At 42.1% G+C, this 14,906-nt stretch overlaps 1 protein-coding gene across 1 annotated transcript in view; it reads right to left on the bottom strand.

Moving 5' to 3' along the window:
• The window catches only part of CPSF1 (cleavage and polyadenylation specific factor 1), a 406,695-nt gene that overhangs the window by 355,456 nt on the left and 36,333 nt on the right, over positions 1-14,906 (bottom strand). The window contains exons 4-5 of the mRNA XM_033933046.1: positions 14,425-14,558; positions 13,123-13,203 (exon numbers count right to left, since the gene is read on the bottom strand). Of these exons, the coding sequence (XP_033788937.1) occupies positions 13,123-13,203; positions 14,425-14,558 (215 nt within the window). The remainder of the gene's footprint in view (positions 1-13,122; positions 13,204-14,424; positions 14,559-14,906) is intronic.

Below are 14,906 nucleotides of genomic sequence, written 5' to 3'. Positions count from 1 at the left end.
CTTTCAGTCTCTAGCTTTTCCTGATCTTTATAGGCTTTCTAGAGTACTATTATTTCTGCCTAAACTGCCTCCAACAGGAAACTATTTTACTCACTGATAACCTTTTATGCTTTGGAATATTTTCTAAGATATGCTTTCTTTCAGCCTCAGAATCCCTTCTTGTAGAGCAGACATGTCAAACTCTGGCCCGTGGGCCAGTAATAAAATTTGGCCCGCCAGACAATCAAACATTTTTACTTAAGCTGGCCTGCCAGCACATTTTTTTTACTGAGGTACAAGCGGCTTCCCGGTCTCATTAAAGCAGCCTGTGTGAATGCACTAGTCCTACCAGATGAAGACCTCCCAGCAGAAGGCACACACACACTGTGCAGCTGGCGGCAGTGTATCTCCCCAAGCTTCTGCTGCTCCATTCCTCGCATATGCTATGGTTGTGCAATTTGTGCAGAGACTAGCAGGAAAAGGAGCCATGTCAAAATTGAAGCCCTGCCGCCGCTGAAGCATGTTCCCTCTGTCACGGTCCCGCTTCTCCTCTGACGTACGGGACCGCGGCAGAGGGAATGTGCTTCGGCGGCAGCAGGGCTCCAATTCCAACACGGCTCCTTTTCCTGCCAGTCTCTGCACAATCATAGCATACGCAAATTGCACAATCATAGCATACGCAAGGGAAGAAGCAGCAGAAGCTTGGGGAGACACACTGCCGCCAGCTGCACAGTGTGTGTGCTTTCTGCTGGGAGGTCTTCATCTGGCAGGACTAACACATTCCCACCAAGCACACTAATGGGGATACTCATTTTGGGTGTACACGAGGCCACTGCTCCCACTCCAGTTGCGTGACTTGGGGCAACTCCAGCCTTGATTAGTTCATTAGACCAGCAGCAGAAGAGATGAGAGGTGGTCATCTGCAGATAGAGAGCAGATAAAATACATCAAGAGGGGGAGGGAAGGGAAGAAGAAAGAAGGAGACCCTGGCAAGCGATTATCAGAAGACAACCAGAGCCTGAGATCACAACACGATTTGAATAAAGACCAGACAACAAAAGGTAGAAAAAATAATTTTATTTTCTGTTTTGTGATTACAATATGTCAGATTTGAAATGTGTATCCTGCCAGAGTTGGTGCGAACTAAGACCTAAAAGAGAGAGGAAAAGCCTTTTTTATTTATTCTGATTACATCACAGAGCCGGCGTGGGGTTGGAGAGGTTGTAACACTATACTTCTACTAAAATTAAGGGGTCCTTTTATTAAGGTGCACATTTAGAGTGCACTAAATCGGTTAGCATACCTTAATAAAAGGACCCCTAAGTATCCTAATTAAAAATTTGGCACGCGACTTAGCCTATATTTTGGATTTCGGCCCCTTATGTGATCGAGTATGAGGAACGACTGGGTAAGTTGCAGCTGTACTCACTCGAGGAACGCAGAGAGAGGGGAGACATGATCGAGACGTTCAAATATGTCACAGGCCGTATCGAGGTGAAAGAGGATCTATTTTTCCTTAAAGGACTCACGGCAACAAGAGGGCATCCCTTGAAAATCAGGGGTGGGAAATTTCCTGGCGACACCAGAAAATATTTCTTCACCGAAAGGGTGGTTGATCGCTGGAATAATCTTCCACAACAGGTAATTGAGGCAAGCAGTGTGCCAGATTTTAAGAAAAGATGGGATTATCATATGTGGGATCTCTTCATGGAGGTAGCTAGGGGGTGGGCTATTAAGTGTGGGCAGACTAGATGGGCCGTGACCCTTTTCTGCCGTCATGTTCTATGTTTCTATGAGTTTGACACCTCTGTTGTAGAGTGTCCATCCTGGTCCCATCAAAGGCCTGCTTCCTGTGCAGGTAAACCTTTGAGGTATTTGAACAATTCTATTAAATAAAATCACAGAGGAGAGAAAGAATTTAACTGTGCTTTAATATTGCATTATGATGATTACATTACATTACATTACATTAGTAATTTCTATTCCGCTTGTGCCTTGCGGTTCTAAGCGGATTACAAATTAGAAGACTGGACATTTCCAGTAGCATTGCAGTACATAGAATCAAGAATGTGTCAAGTTACAATTGTTAGTCTGGACATTTCCAGGAGAAATTGAAAGCAAATAGTAGATAGTGATAGGTTGTTTTGATGAATAGAAATAATACAGTCAGGATTCAGAAGTGTTGCTATGGTGGTGGTGGTGGTGGTGGTCATGAGAGTATTTTCTAATACTATTGTGAGGTTATGATGATGGGAAGTGTTTTTTGAAGAGATGAGTTTTGATTTCTTTTCGGAATACTTTAATGTCTATTGATTTGATCAGTAGATTGGAGGTGGTAGTATCGATCTTTGCTGCCTGTGTCGCTAAAAGGCTGTCGTATAGTTTCTTTCGTCGTGTTCCATTGAGAGGGGGGTAAATGAATAGGCTCTGAGTTCTCCTTAATCTGTGTGAGAGGTTACGGTGTAGTCTGTTGTTTAGGTAGCTGGGTGCTGTTCCGTGTATTACTTTGTATAGTAGACAGTAGAATTTGAACTGGGATCTTGCTTTTATCGGTAGCCAGTGTGAGTCTAGGTATGCGTTGGTGATGTGGTCATATTTGCCGAGGGAGTAGATGAGTCTGAGGGCCGTGTTCTGAACAGACTGTAGTTGTTTTATCATGTAGTTTGGGCATGATAGGTAGAGGCTGTTGCAGTAATCTACAAAACTTAGTACTAGGGATTGTACTAATATCTTGTATTGATCTTTGTTGAAGAATTTTCTTATTTTTCTTAGGTTACGCATTGTGAAGAAAGCTCTTTGGATGATTTTGTGGATTTGAGACTGCATTGTGCAGTTTCTGTCTAGTTGTATTCCCAGGATCTTGAGTGTGCTTTGCATTGGGTACTTGATTGTATTTAATTCTAGTTCTGTGAGAGATGGGTTTTTTTCCTTCTCTAGTAGTAGGAATTTAGTTTTTTCCGAGTTCAGTTTTAGTTTATGACTTGATATCCATTTTTCTACCGTTTCCATTATTATTTTCAAGTGGTTTGTGGATAAGGGGTCTTGAATGTTAAAGGGGAGGAGGATAGTTATATCATCCGCGTAGCTGAATGATACTGTGTTTAGGGCGTCTAGGGTTATGCCGAGGGATGCTATGAAGAGGTTGAATAATATGGGTGATAATGGTGATCCTTGTGGTACTCCACATGGGTTTGACCATGGGTCGGATATGTGCTCTTTTGACTTGACTTTGTATGTTCGTGTTTTGAGGAAGCTTTGGAACCATTTGTGAACATTACCTGAGATTCCTATTGCGTCTAATATCTGGAGTAGTGTGTGATGGTCAACTAGGTCGAATGCCGCAGAAAGATCGAGCTGAATGAGAAGCAGCTTGTTTCCTTTGCTGAGGTGTTGTCGGACAATGTCTAATAGTGATACCAGTAGAGTTTCTGTGCTATGGTTGGATCTGAATCCAGATTGTGATGGATGTAGTATGTGATGGTCTTCAAGGTAGTTGGAGAGGTGTTGTGCGACAAGACCTTCTGTTATTTTAATGTATAGTGGGATTGAAGCGATTGGTCTATAGTTTGCAGGATTGTCTATAGGACCTTTGGGATCTTTTAGGATAGGTGTAATTATGATTTCTCCTAATTCCGGTGGGAAATGACCTTCACTTAGTGTTGTTTGAAGCCATAGTGTGAGGCTAGCTTTAAATTTGGTGGAAGCTGTTGCTAGTAAGTATGAGGGACAGTTGTTCAAGTCACATGAGGATTTGCTGTATTTTTTGTAAAGCCTGTCCAAGTCTGACCATTGTATCTTTGGGAAGTTTGTCCATATCCTGTCTGCTGGGATTGCTTCATCTGTTTTGGGATTGATTCGTATTTCTTCTCTGTTGATTCTTGAATTGTTGAATGTGGATCTGGTTGTGATGATTTTGTGTTTGAAATGATCCGCTAATTGGGTGGCTGTGGGAGTTTGGTTTCCTTGGGTGGCGAGAAATGGTTTGGTATCAGTGAGATTTCTTACGATGTCAAAAAGTTTTCTTGTGTCTGGTTTTTCGGTGCCGATGAGTTTGGAGTAGTAGTTTTTTCGTTTTTCCTTCAGTTTGGTATTGTATTGTTTGATTTGGATTTTCCATTCATCTTTGGTGTGATTGTGTTTTTGTTTTTTCCATGTCCTTTCTAATTGTCTGCATTTTCTTTTTAGGTGTAGAAGTTCGTCGTCGAACCATTTGTTAGATGGTCTGTCTATTTTGTTTTTGTTTTTTATTGGAGCTAGTTCGTTTAGTGTAGATTCACTGAGGGTCCGCCAACTGTTTATGAATTCTTTGGGGTTGTTGGGGTCGATTTCGGGGTCGACTGTGTTCCAGAATGTGATAGGTTCGATTTTCGGTCTGATCTTGATGTGTGATTTCTTTGGGATGGGTTTGTTGTTATTTTGAGCCCAATTGATGGTGAATGAATATTTGAAATGGTCTGACCAGAGAGAAAGGGTGCCAGGACCCGTTTGAGATGTAAATGTTTTGTGTGTTTTGATTTGGAAATGAATAAGCTGCTATATCAAGTTGATGACCTTTTTCGAGTGTGGGTTCTGGGTTGAGAATTTGGTAGGATAGGGTGTTGAGGTATGAGAGTATATCTGTTGTTTGTTTGGATGATTGATCTTCTAAGTGGAGATTTAAGTCTCCAAGGATCAAGTTATGTGTGGAGGAGAGTGAGTTCTGGAAGATGAATTCTTCAAGTTCTTGTTTTGAGGTGTTCCATTTACCTGGTGTAATGTAGCAAATAAGACAATTCAGGTTTCCATTGAGTGATTTGTCAGATATTTGGCAGGCTAGCAGATCTAGATAAGGGGTGGAGTGCTTGGTTAGTACGTCGATGTTGAGATTGTTTTTTGTTATGATTGCTAGACCTCCTCCTCTTCTGTTTTCTCGACATACTAACTCAAGTTTATATCCTTTGGCGCAGAATTCTGTGATGCTTGGATCTGACTCAGAGGTGAGCCATGTTTCGGTTAGGAAGAGACAGCCTAGATTGTCTTTGATCAGCCAGTCTTTGATTAATTCTGCCTTTGGGCTGACGGATCTGATGTTCATATATGCGCAAGCTATTGTAGTGTATTTTGTGGTGGGGGTAGTGGTTGTATTGATGATAGTTCTTGGTGAAGTTTGGTATTTTTGTGTGCTTGAGTTAGGCTTTGGTGGAGGTCTTTTTCCCCAGATGGTGGGAATGCTGGCTTGGCTGGATAGTGGACATGGAATTAGCGTTCTAGTGGTATGCAGTTTTCTGGTATGTTGAACAGGTCTGTGCGTTGTTGTTAGGATAGGGATGGTGTGTATTTGGTAGCCTGTGGTTTTCCATTTTGCTATAAATGTGGCAATTAGTATGAGGGCAAGGATGAGGTTGGGTGTACGCAGTGCCATTTTTTTTTTTTTTTTTTTTTCCCATTATTTTTTATTTTCAAATTTTACATAAAGTGTACAAAATATTAAAATACAATTGATAAATACATAGTATCACTTTTATATCTAATACATTATATATCTAAATTTGTTTTTCCCCCTCACCCTTCCCCCACCCTTTTATTACTTTAATATAATATTTTTACTTTTCAAATTTTACATAAAATGAACAAAATATTAAATTACAATTGATAAATACACAATATCATTTTTGTATCTAATACATCATATTCTAAATATATTTTTATCCCCTCTCCCTCCCCCCACCCTTTTATTATTTTTCATTCATATATATTGTATAACATATTATAACATATTATGTAGAAATTATTTTCATTGCCCCCCCTCTATGTGCGTCATAAAAAAAAAGATACTTAAAAGAAGAAAAGAAGAAGAGAAATCTTAATATTTATTCATTGCAGTATTTTGTCAATGGCCCCCATATTTTTATGAATTTAGTATATGTCCCTCTTTGTATTGCTATTGTTCTTTCCATTTTAAATATATGACATATTGTATTCCACCAAAATGTATAATTTAGGTTATTATAATTTTTCCAATTATTGGTTATATGTTGAATGGCAACCCCTGTCATTATTAATAAAAGCTTGTTATTTTCTGGTGAAATTTGACTATTTTTCCTCATCATCATTCCAAATAATACCGTATCATATGATATTGCTACATGATTTTCCATCAATTTATTAATTTGTGGCCAAATTGCATTCCAAAAACTTTTAATGTAGGGACAATGATACAGTAAATGATCCAACGTCCCAGGTTCCAGATTACAGTGCCAGCATTTATTGGACTTAGAACTATCTAATTTTTGCAAACGTGTAGGGGTCCAAAAAGCTCTATGTAATAAAAAGAACCAAGTTTGTCTCATAGATGCTGACATTGTACATCTCATTCTCCAAGACCAAATTAGTGGCCATTGAGATGCATTAATTTGATGCTTAATCTCAATGCTCCAAATATCTCTTAGACCATTTTTTGGTTTTTTATTCAAATATCCAGATATTAATTTATACCACAATGCGGCTTGATGTCCTAGGAAGTCTGCTTGAAAACATAAGAACTTTAAACTATATTGATTATTTAATGTTTTCCATTCAGGGAACCCAACCTGAATGGCCTGCTTCAATTGCAACCATTTAAAACTTTGTGTTTTATTAAGACCAAATCTATGTTGCAATTGTGAAAAATCCAGCAGTTTACCTTCTGAAATAACATCGTCTAGAGATCTAATGCCTGCAATAATCCAGTTCTTCCAAAGGATTTGAGCTCCGCCAATTTTGATCTTGGAGTTTATCCATATAGATTGATTAGTTGATTTGTTTATTGGGATAGGTGTTAATTTATCAATAAACTTCAACGTTTTCCAAGTATCCATTAATATTTTATTTTCTCTGTATCTTCTAGGTATGTTAATACTTGGCAGATGAACTAAATTTAGGGGAAACATAAGGCGCCATTCTAAATATAACCAATCCGGTGCATTATCCATAAGTTCTGGGAGGATCCAATACATACCCTGACGTAGAATATAGGCTTGATGGTACTTATAGAAATTTGGAAAATTTACCCCTCCCTCCTTAATTGATTTTTGCAAAGTTACTAAAGCTATTCTAGGTGTTTTACCAAGCCAAAGAAATTTTGTTAAAATGCTATTAAGCTTTTTATAAAAGGACCCCTGAAAATAAATAGGTATCATACTCATTTGGTAGCAAACTACAGGTAACATCATCATTTTAATAGTTTGAACTCTTCCCCACCAAGAAATATGTAATGGGTTCCATTGCTCACATAACTCCGTAATTTTTTTTAATACATATTTTTCATTCTCTTTTACAGTATCTTCAATTGTATTTTTAACTTGAATGCCAAGATATTTAAATCCTTCTTCTTTCCATATGAATGGAAAAGTGTCAAATAATCCTTTTACACAATGAATATTTAAAGGTATAATTTCAGATTTATTCCAATTAATTTTATAACCTGAAAATTTGCCAAACTTATCAATTAATTCCAATAAAGAAGATAAGGTAGACTCTGGATTTCTCAAATAAAGTAAAATGTCATCAGCATAAGCTGAAATTTTATATTCCATATCTGAATATGGAATACCTTGTATCTCCCTCGTTTGCTGTATTGCTAACAATAAGGGTTCTAATACAACATCAAATAACAAAGGAGATAAAGGACAACCTTGTCTAACTCCCCTCTGCAATTGAAAACCATCAGATATCTTATTATTAATATTTAATTTTGCAATCGGGAAGCTATACAGTGTTTTTACCATTTGTATAAATCCAGAACCTATACCAAACCATTCTAAAGCCTGATACATAAAATTCCATTCTACCCTATCAAATGCTTTTTCAGCATCTAATGAAACTGTAAAAGTTGGTTCACCTATTTTTTTTGATAAGTTTAACATGTGAAACAATAATCTAGAGTTATTAGAGGAGTGTCTTTTAGCAACGAAACCCGTTTGATGCATATCTATAATATGTGGGAGAGCTTTGGCTAATCTCAAAGCCAAAATTTTTGCCAAAAGTTTATTATCAACATTTATCAAAGATATAGGCCTGTAGTCTGAAATTTGTTAAGTCTGCGGTTTAGTAGCTATTTGAGTTGATTGTTAGAGTGGATGTATGGGTTGAGCTTAGAGTACTGGCTGCTTCCAGATCAAGGTAGAGGGTTCAGAGTTGCTTTACTCACCACTTTGTTGACTTTGTTGTTGGTGGAGTTCGGACAGGATCTTTGGTGCCTGAGCTGTGAGCATTTTTGGTTGTCCTGTGACTTCCTGCAGGCGCTTCACGGAGGCGCGCACTAAGGCGCATGCGCCTTTGTCGCGCGCCTTCGTCAGTGCGCCGAACGGCTTGCGCCGTTGGCGCTGTGTTTATGTGCTGGGTCCGCCGCTGGTCGGGGAGAGGGACGGAGCAGGGCTCCCACGCGACCTCTCCTCTGGAACTCCTGCTGGTGCTGGAAGGGGGGCCCGAAAGTGGTCGTGCGCCGTTGGCGCTGTGTTTATGTGCTGGGTCCGCCGCTGGTTGGGGAGAGGGGCGGAGCAGGGCTCCCACGCGACCTCTCCTCTGGAACTCCTGCTGGTGCTGGAAGGGGGGCCCGAAAGTGGTCGTGCGCCGTTGGCGCTGTGTTTATGTGCTGGGTCCGCCGCTGGTTGGGGAGAGGGGCGGAGCAGGGCTCCCACGCGACCTCTCCTCTGGAACTCCTGCTGGTGCTGGAAGGGGGGCCCGAAAGTGGTCGTGCGCCGTTGGCGCTGTGTTCATGTGCTGGGTCCGCCGCTGGTCGGGGAGAGGGGCGGAGCAGGGCTCCCACGCGACCTCTCCTCTGGAACTCCTGCTGGTGCTGGAAGGGGGGCTCGAAAGTGGTCGTGCGCCGTTGGGCTGCCCATTGCCTGAGGCAGCAGCACTGCTGATTTTGCTGCAACCGCTGCATCTTGGATTCAGCTTTGCTAAGTGGGGGGAGGCAGGCTTCACTTGGAGCCTATGAAGTGGACAAGCCATGTGGCCTGTTGGATGCTTTTCCTGGGGGAGTGGGTTTCTCTCCAGAGTTTATTTTATCAAGGATAGGCACGTGGGATCTCTTGGAGAGAGAAAGAGATAATGGTTACTGCGGATGGGCAGACTAGATGGGCCATTTGGCCTTTATCTGCCATCATGTTTCTATGTATCAGTCTTTTTGCCTCGTACAATCAAGGGCCAAGTAGCCTCTAGAGCCTGGGGCCTTGAAATGGCACTGACTGGATTGGTTGGCTGCCTGGGAATCTAATCTAATCTTCTTTAGATATTTATAAACCATCAATTCCGAATGGTTCTAAGTGGTACCATATATACTTTAATATAAGCCAATCAAATATAAACCAAGAACATTTGCTCCCCTTTTTTAGGGAAAAAATGTTAACTCAAATATAAACAAAGGGCTTATATTCAAGTGCCACCCAACTGTATACCCTCCCACTCCCAAACCCAGTGCTGGCCTCTCCGTGGGTCCACCATAAATCCTTGTGGTCCAGTCATGAGCTGGGACGGAAGCAATCTCTCCTTCCTCTGAGGTGAGGTGTCTGTAGGGTCCTGTCTGCAGAATCACTGCACGCACCCTCCCTCCCTGCCTCGGAGAACTCGTGGCTGCCGTTTATTTCAGTGAGACCACAAGGGCAGGAAAGTAAGAGGATTGTTCCTGCCCCGACTAACCCCACTGGATCACCAATAACTAAGATAGGACCGAGGGAGGTCTACGCTGCTTCTCCAAGGCAGGGAGGGATTGAGGGAGCCCATGGCGCTTCTACAGCCAGGACAGGATCCGACACCTCACTCCAGAGGAGGGAGGGAGGAACTGCTCCTGTCCCAGCTCGGCCCACTCCACCATTGGACTACCAGGATTTAAGCTGGACCCAAATATAAACCGATCCCAATAGAAATTAATAGAAAAGAAAAGTTTTAAGTTTTAACAAAAAAAAAGTATAAAAGGATTTGGGGTCTCCATATGATTTGAAGGGTTCTCAGGAGGAGCTGATGTCCCAGAAGTTAGACAAGGTGGATAAACCCTGGAGGGAGGAATTGCCTTCGGGTGAAGATCCATCCCTGGTCTAGATTTTTCATAGGGATAGACTGGGACCTGGGAACCTCTAATTGTGACCTGGGAACCTCTAACTGTGGCAAGGAGGCAAAGTTCCTGGAAGTGCTAGGGGACTGCTTCCTGGAACAAATGGTAGGAGAGCCGACGAGAGGAAATGTCACCCTGGACTTGGTCCTAAATGGCATTACGGGGGACCGGCAAAGGAGGTAGAAGTTACGGTCCCGCTGGGGACAAGTGATAACAACACGATCAACTTCAAACTTGATGTCAGGAAGGGGAAAGGTACCAAAACCTCAACCACGACTTTAAACTTTAAAAAGGGAAGATACGATAGCATGAGAGCCATGGTGAAACAACGAATCAAGAAAAAGATGGGTAGATCAGGCATGGTCCCTACTGAAAAATACTATCACGGAAGCACAAAGCCTCTACAGTCTGTGGATTTCCGAAGTAAAGAAAACTAATGGCAAAGGAGAGCCGGAATGGCTTACCAGAGAGGTGAAGGAAGCATAAAAGAAAAAAAGGACTCCTTTAAAACATGGAAACACACAAAAACAACAGAAGCTTGGAACAAAAACAAAGAAGATCAGAAGAAATGTCATAGGGTGGTGAGGGTTGCCAAAAGGAACTACGAGGAGAAAATAGCGCAAGAGGCCAAAAATTTCAATCCCTTCTTTAGATACGTAAAAGGGAAAAAACTCGCAAAAGAGGCAGTGGGACCGAAAAGAGTGCATCAAAGATGACAAACAAATTGCAGACAGACTGAATTCCTTCTTTGTGTCTGTCTTTACAAAGGAGGACACCGCTACAATACCTGAAACAGTGAAAGTGTTCAAGGGAGTCGTAGAGGACAGCCTCACCACAGTAGAAGTAGACTTGGACCAGATTTACCATCAGATCGACAAACTTAAAAGTGACAAATCTCCTGGACCAGACGGAATTCACCCGAGAGTCTTAAAAGAACTGAAAGTTGAAATCAGAAAACTACTGCAAAAACTTGCCAACCTGTCAATTAGAACAGGACAGATACCAGATGACTGGAAGATAGCGAACGTCACGCCGATATTTAAAAAAGGATTGAGTGGAATGCCAGGAAACTACAGACCTCTGAGCCTCACGTCTGTCCCTGGAAAGATGGTTGAAGCGCTGATTAAAGATAGCATAGTCCGGCATTTAGACACACACGACCTGATGAGAGCCAGTCAACATGGATTCAGGAAAGGGAAATCATGTTTGACAAATTTACTTCAATTTTTTGAGACAGTGAATAGACAAATTGATAGTGGAGAACCAGTGGATATTATATACTTGGACTTCCAGAAAGCGTTCGATAAGGTTCCACATGAAAGACTTCTCAGGAAACTACAAAGCCATGGAATAGAGGGAGATATACTAAGATGTATAGGCAAATGGCTAGAGAACAGAAAGCAGAGAGTGGGCATAAATGGGAAGTTCTCAGACTGGGAGAAAGTGACTAGCGGTGTACCCCAGGGCTCGGTACTTGGGCCCATATTATTTAATATTTACATAAACGACCTAGAAAAGGAAACAACCAGTGAAATCATCAAGTTTGCAGACGACACAAAGCTATGCCGAGCAATCAGATCACAGAAGGATAGCGAGGAACTACAGAGCGCCTTGAGTCGATTGGAGAATTGGGCAGAGAAATGGCAGATGAAGTTTAATGTGGAAAAATGCAAAGTGATGCATTTAGGCAGAAAGAATAAGGAACACAAGTATAGAATGTCAGGTGCAACTCTGGGAAAGACCGAACAAGAAAGGGACCTGGGCATACTGATAAGATAGGCGGCAGCGAAAAAAGCAAATAGAATGCTAGGCATGATAAAGAAGGGAATCACAAGTAGATTGGAGAAAGTTATAATGCCGCTTTAGAGTGATGGTCAGACTTGGAATACTGCGTCCAGCATTGGTCTCCATACCTAAAGGATATAAAACTGCTGGAGAGGGTGCAGAGATGAGCAACGAAGCTAGTGAAAGGTATGGGGAACCTGGATTACGAGGAACGATTTAGGAGACTGGGGCTATTCTCCCTTGGGAAGAGGAGACTGTGAGGGGATCTGATCGAGACTTTCAAAATACTGAATGGAATCGACAAAATAGAGCAGGAAAAACAGTTATTTACAACGTCCAATGTGACACGGACAAGAGGGCATAGACTAAAGTTGAGGGGGGACAAGTCCAGGACAAATATCAGGAAGTTCAGTTTCACGCAACGGGTGGTGGACACCTGGAATGTTCTCCCGGAGGAGGTGGTTGCAGAATCCACCATTCTAGGATTTAAGGGTAAACTAGATGCACATCTCCTTATGAGTGGCATAGAGTGATACGGGTAAGGGTAAACTAGATGCACATCTCCCTATGAGAAGCATAGGGTGATATGGGGACTAAATCTATGCCAGGGTACACCTGGCAGGGCCTCCGTGTGTGTGGATCGCCAGACTAAATGGACCTAGGGTCTGAACCGGTGTTGGCAATTCTTATGTTCTTATGTTATCTTTAACTGTGTTTGGTTGCAGAATGCTTTAATGAAAAATTTGTCATTTGCCTAAGGTGCATGATTTCTAAGGCAAGAAATGCTACAAGGGGAACAGCCATGAACTCTAAAAAGGCTTCTGAAAGCTGGCAAACAGGTACCACAAGGGATCAGCCTTTCAGATGCAGACCTCAGTCTGCTCTCTTCCACGCAGGCAGAGCTGTACCCTCAACTAGAACTGAAATGAAGCAAAAAGAACAGAGAACCCCCCCCCCCCACACACACACACACACACACACAACAAAAATAAAGAAGTAAAGAGTAGATCAGAAAAAAAGGAAAAAAGCTGAAGAGGGCAGCAGTGAAGTAGGAGGGATTCAAAAACCATAACAGCTCATGGGCACTGGGATATTACCCGTCCATCCAGAATGATACATCTATTGAACTAGAAAGACAGGACAGCTGAGAAGCATAACATTGTGATCAACAGTGTCAAATACTGAAGCCAGGAGGCCCCTACGAGTCTTTCTTGGGAGATCATTTAACAGAGAGATGGGACTGCAGGGGAAGAAAGCTATTAGGAGGCAAAATTAATTGTACATACCCTTAGCTCTGGCTCTTCAAAGTAATGGAGAGAGAGTGTTTTCAGGTCATGAGTGCCTGGATCATACTCCACCACAGAAAGCTGCAAGGAACAAACAATATGAGTTAAAGCCAAGATATCCTGAAAAGGGGCAGCAAGAGAAGGAGAGGTAGTCTCGCTCTCTCCGAGATTCTCAGATTCAGAATCTCGGAGAGAGCGAGACCAGAAGGCTTTGAGCATGCACAAATGCTCAAAGCCAGTCCAGCCCAGCCCAGACCAGAAAAGGGAGGATATCCGACGCACCGTCCAGCCCAGGCCGCGCCAGAAGAGGGAGGATCTTCAGGCACCGGTGCCCAGTTGGGGTAAGGGATGTCATTGCCGTGTTCGGGGGGGATGTAGGATCGCGGTGGAGGGGGGGCAACGCGAGCGGGGGGAGGATGCTGGTTCGCAGGGGGGATGCCGGATCGCGGGGAGGGGTATGGAGCAGCGTCGGTGGCCTCAAGGGGGGGAATGGAGCAGCGCCGGTAGCCTCGGGGAGGGGGGGAGGAGGTGGAACCAATCAAAGCGAGTTTCCCTTACTTCCTATGAGGAAACTTGCTTTGATATACGAGCAATTTGGTTTACGAGCATGCTTCTGGAACGAATTATGCTCGTAAACCAAGGTTCCACTGTATATTGTAAGATGAATGTGCTTTTGTTGATCAATTGTATGTTATATTTCTGTTTATTGCACTAGTACAGTTTGGAAAATCAATAAAGAATTTAAAAAAAAAAGAATAGTCTCCCCTTCAATCTCATTGCACATCATCCTGACTTGTTAAATTGTAAGTAATTGACTCATAACTGAATGTGTTTCGGTAGGAGGAGATTTTTTTTTTTAATGCCAATGAGGTATCTCTGTGTTTAAAGCTTGCCCGCATACAGATGTGACAGTGGCAGGCTGGAGTCCGAGGCTTTTTCCTCCTTCTTTAAACAAACCCAGGAAAATTATGAGCCAAATATGTTAGTAGCAATCTTTTTGATAGAAAGGTTTGTGAGAGAGATGACTCAGGTTACCATATCTGCCCTGGCCTGTAATGATTGGGATGGGCCTTTAGTGAGAGTACAGGAGGCACTGTGGTCAGTTACCCACCTGGCTGAATGATCATCTACATTTCTACATCATCATTTCCTATCTACAAATGGCATCCTTTTAATTTCTAATTTAGATTGTACATGGCTATTCTTTTATTGTAGGAAAAATGGTACATTAAGTTTAATAAAGCATAAAGTTTGGATTGTGAAGCCAAGGTTATATAAAAGCAGGAAGAGGGAAAGCGTTACCTTTGCGTCTTTGAAGCTCAGCAGCAGGGCATCTCGTTTGGCTCCAGCAAGCTGGACACTGGCCATAGACATAACATTTCCAAAAAAAGAGAAAGCTGCCGCAAGCTCCAGTTTATCCTTATATACTTTCCCATCTGCACAAAGAAACAGAGAACAAGTTGAGAGATAATACAGGGCAACACTGCTAACAATCTGAGATAACAAATGCCTTTCCACTAGGGAGGAAAGAGAAAAGGATTTGATATACAGTAAAACCTTGGTTTGCAAGCATAATTCGTTCCGGAAGCATGCTCATAATTCAAAGCAAATTTCCCCATAGGAAATAATGGAAACTCAAGATGATTCGTTCCACAACTCAAAAACTTTAATACAAAATACAGTATTCTGTGAGCTATGGGTAAATTGGGTACAATACTTCTATTACGTTCAGCAGCGCTTGGCATAAGATGCGCGTATGTCATGCATGCTTGAACTGTGGGTAA

The sequence above is a fragment of the Geotrypetes seraphini genome, chromosome 2 (genome assembly GCF_902459505.1).
Source record: "Geotrypetes seraphini chromosome 2, aGeoSer1.1, whole genome shotgun sequence".
NCBI classification, from domain to species: Eukaryota; Metazoa; Chordata; class Amphibia; order Gymnophiona; family Dermophiidae; genus Geotrypetes; species Geotrypetes seraphini.
Note: the sequence above shows the minus strand (reverse complement) of the source record. Positions and strands in the feature narration are given on the sequence as shown.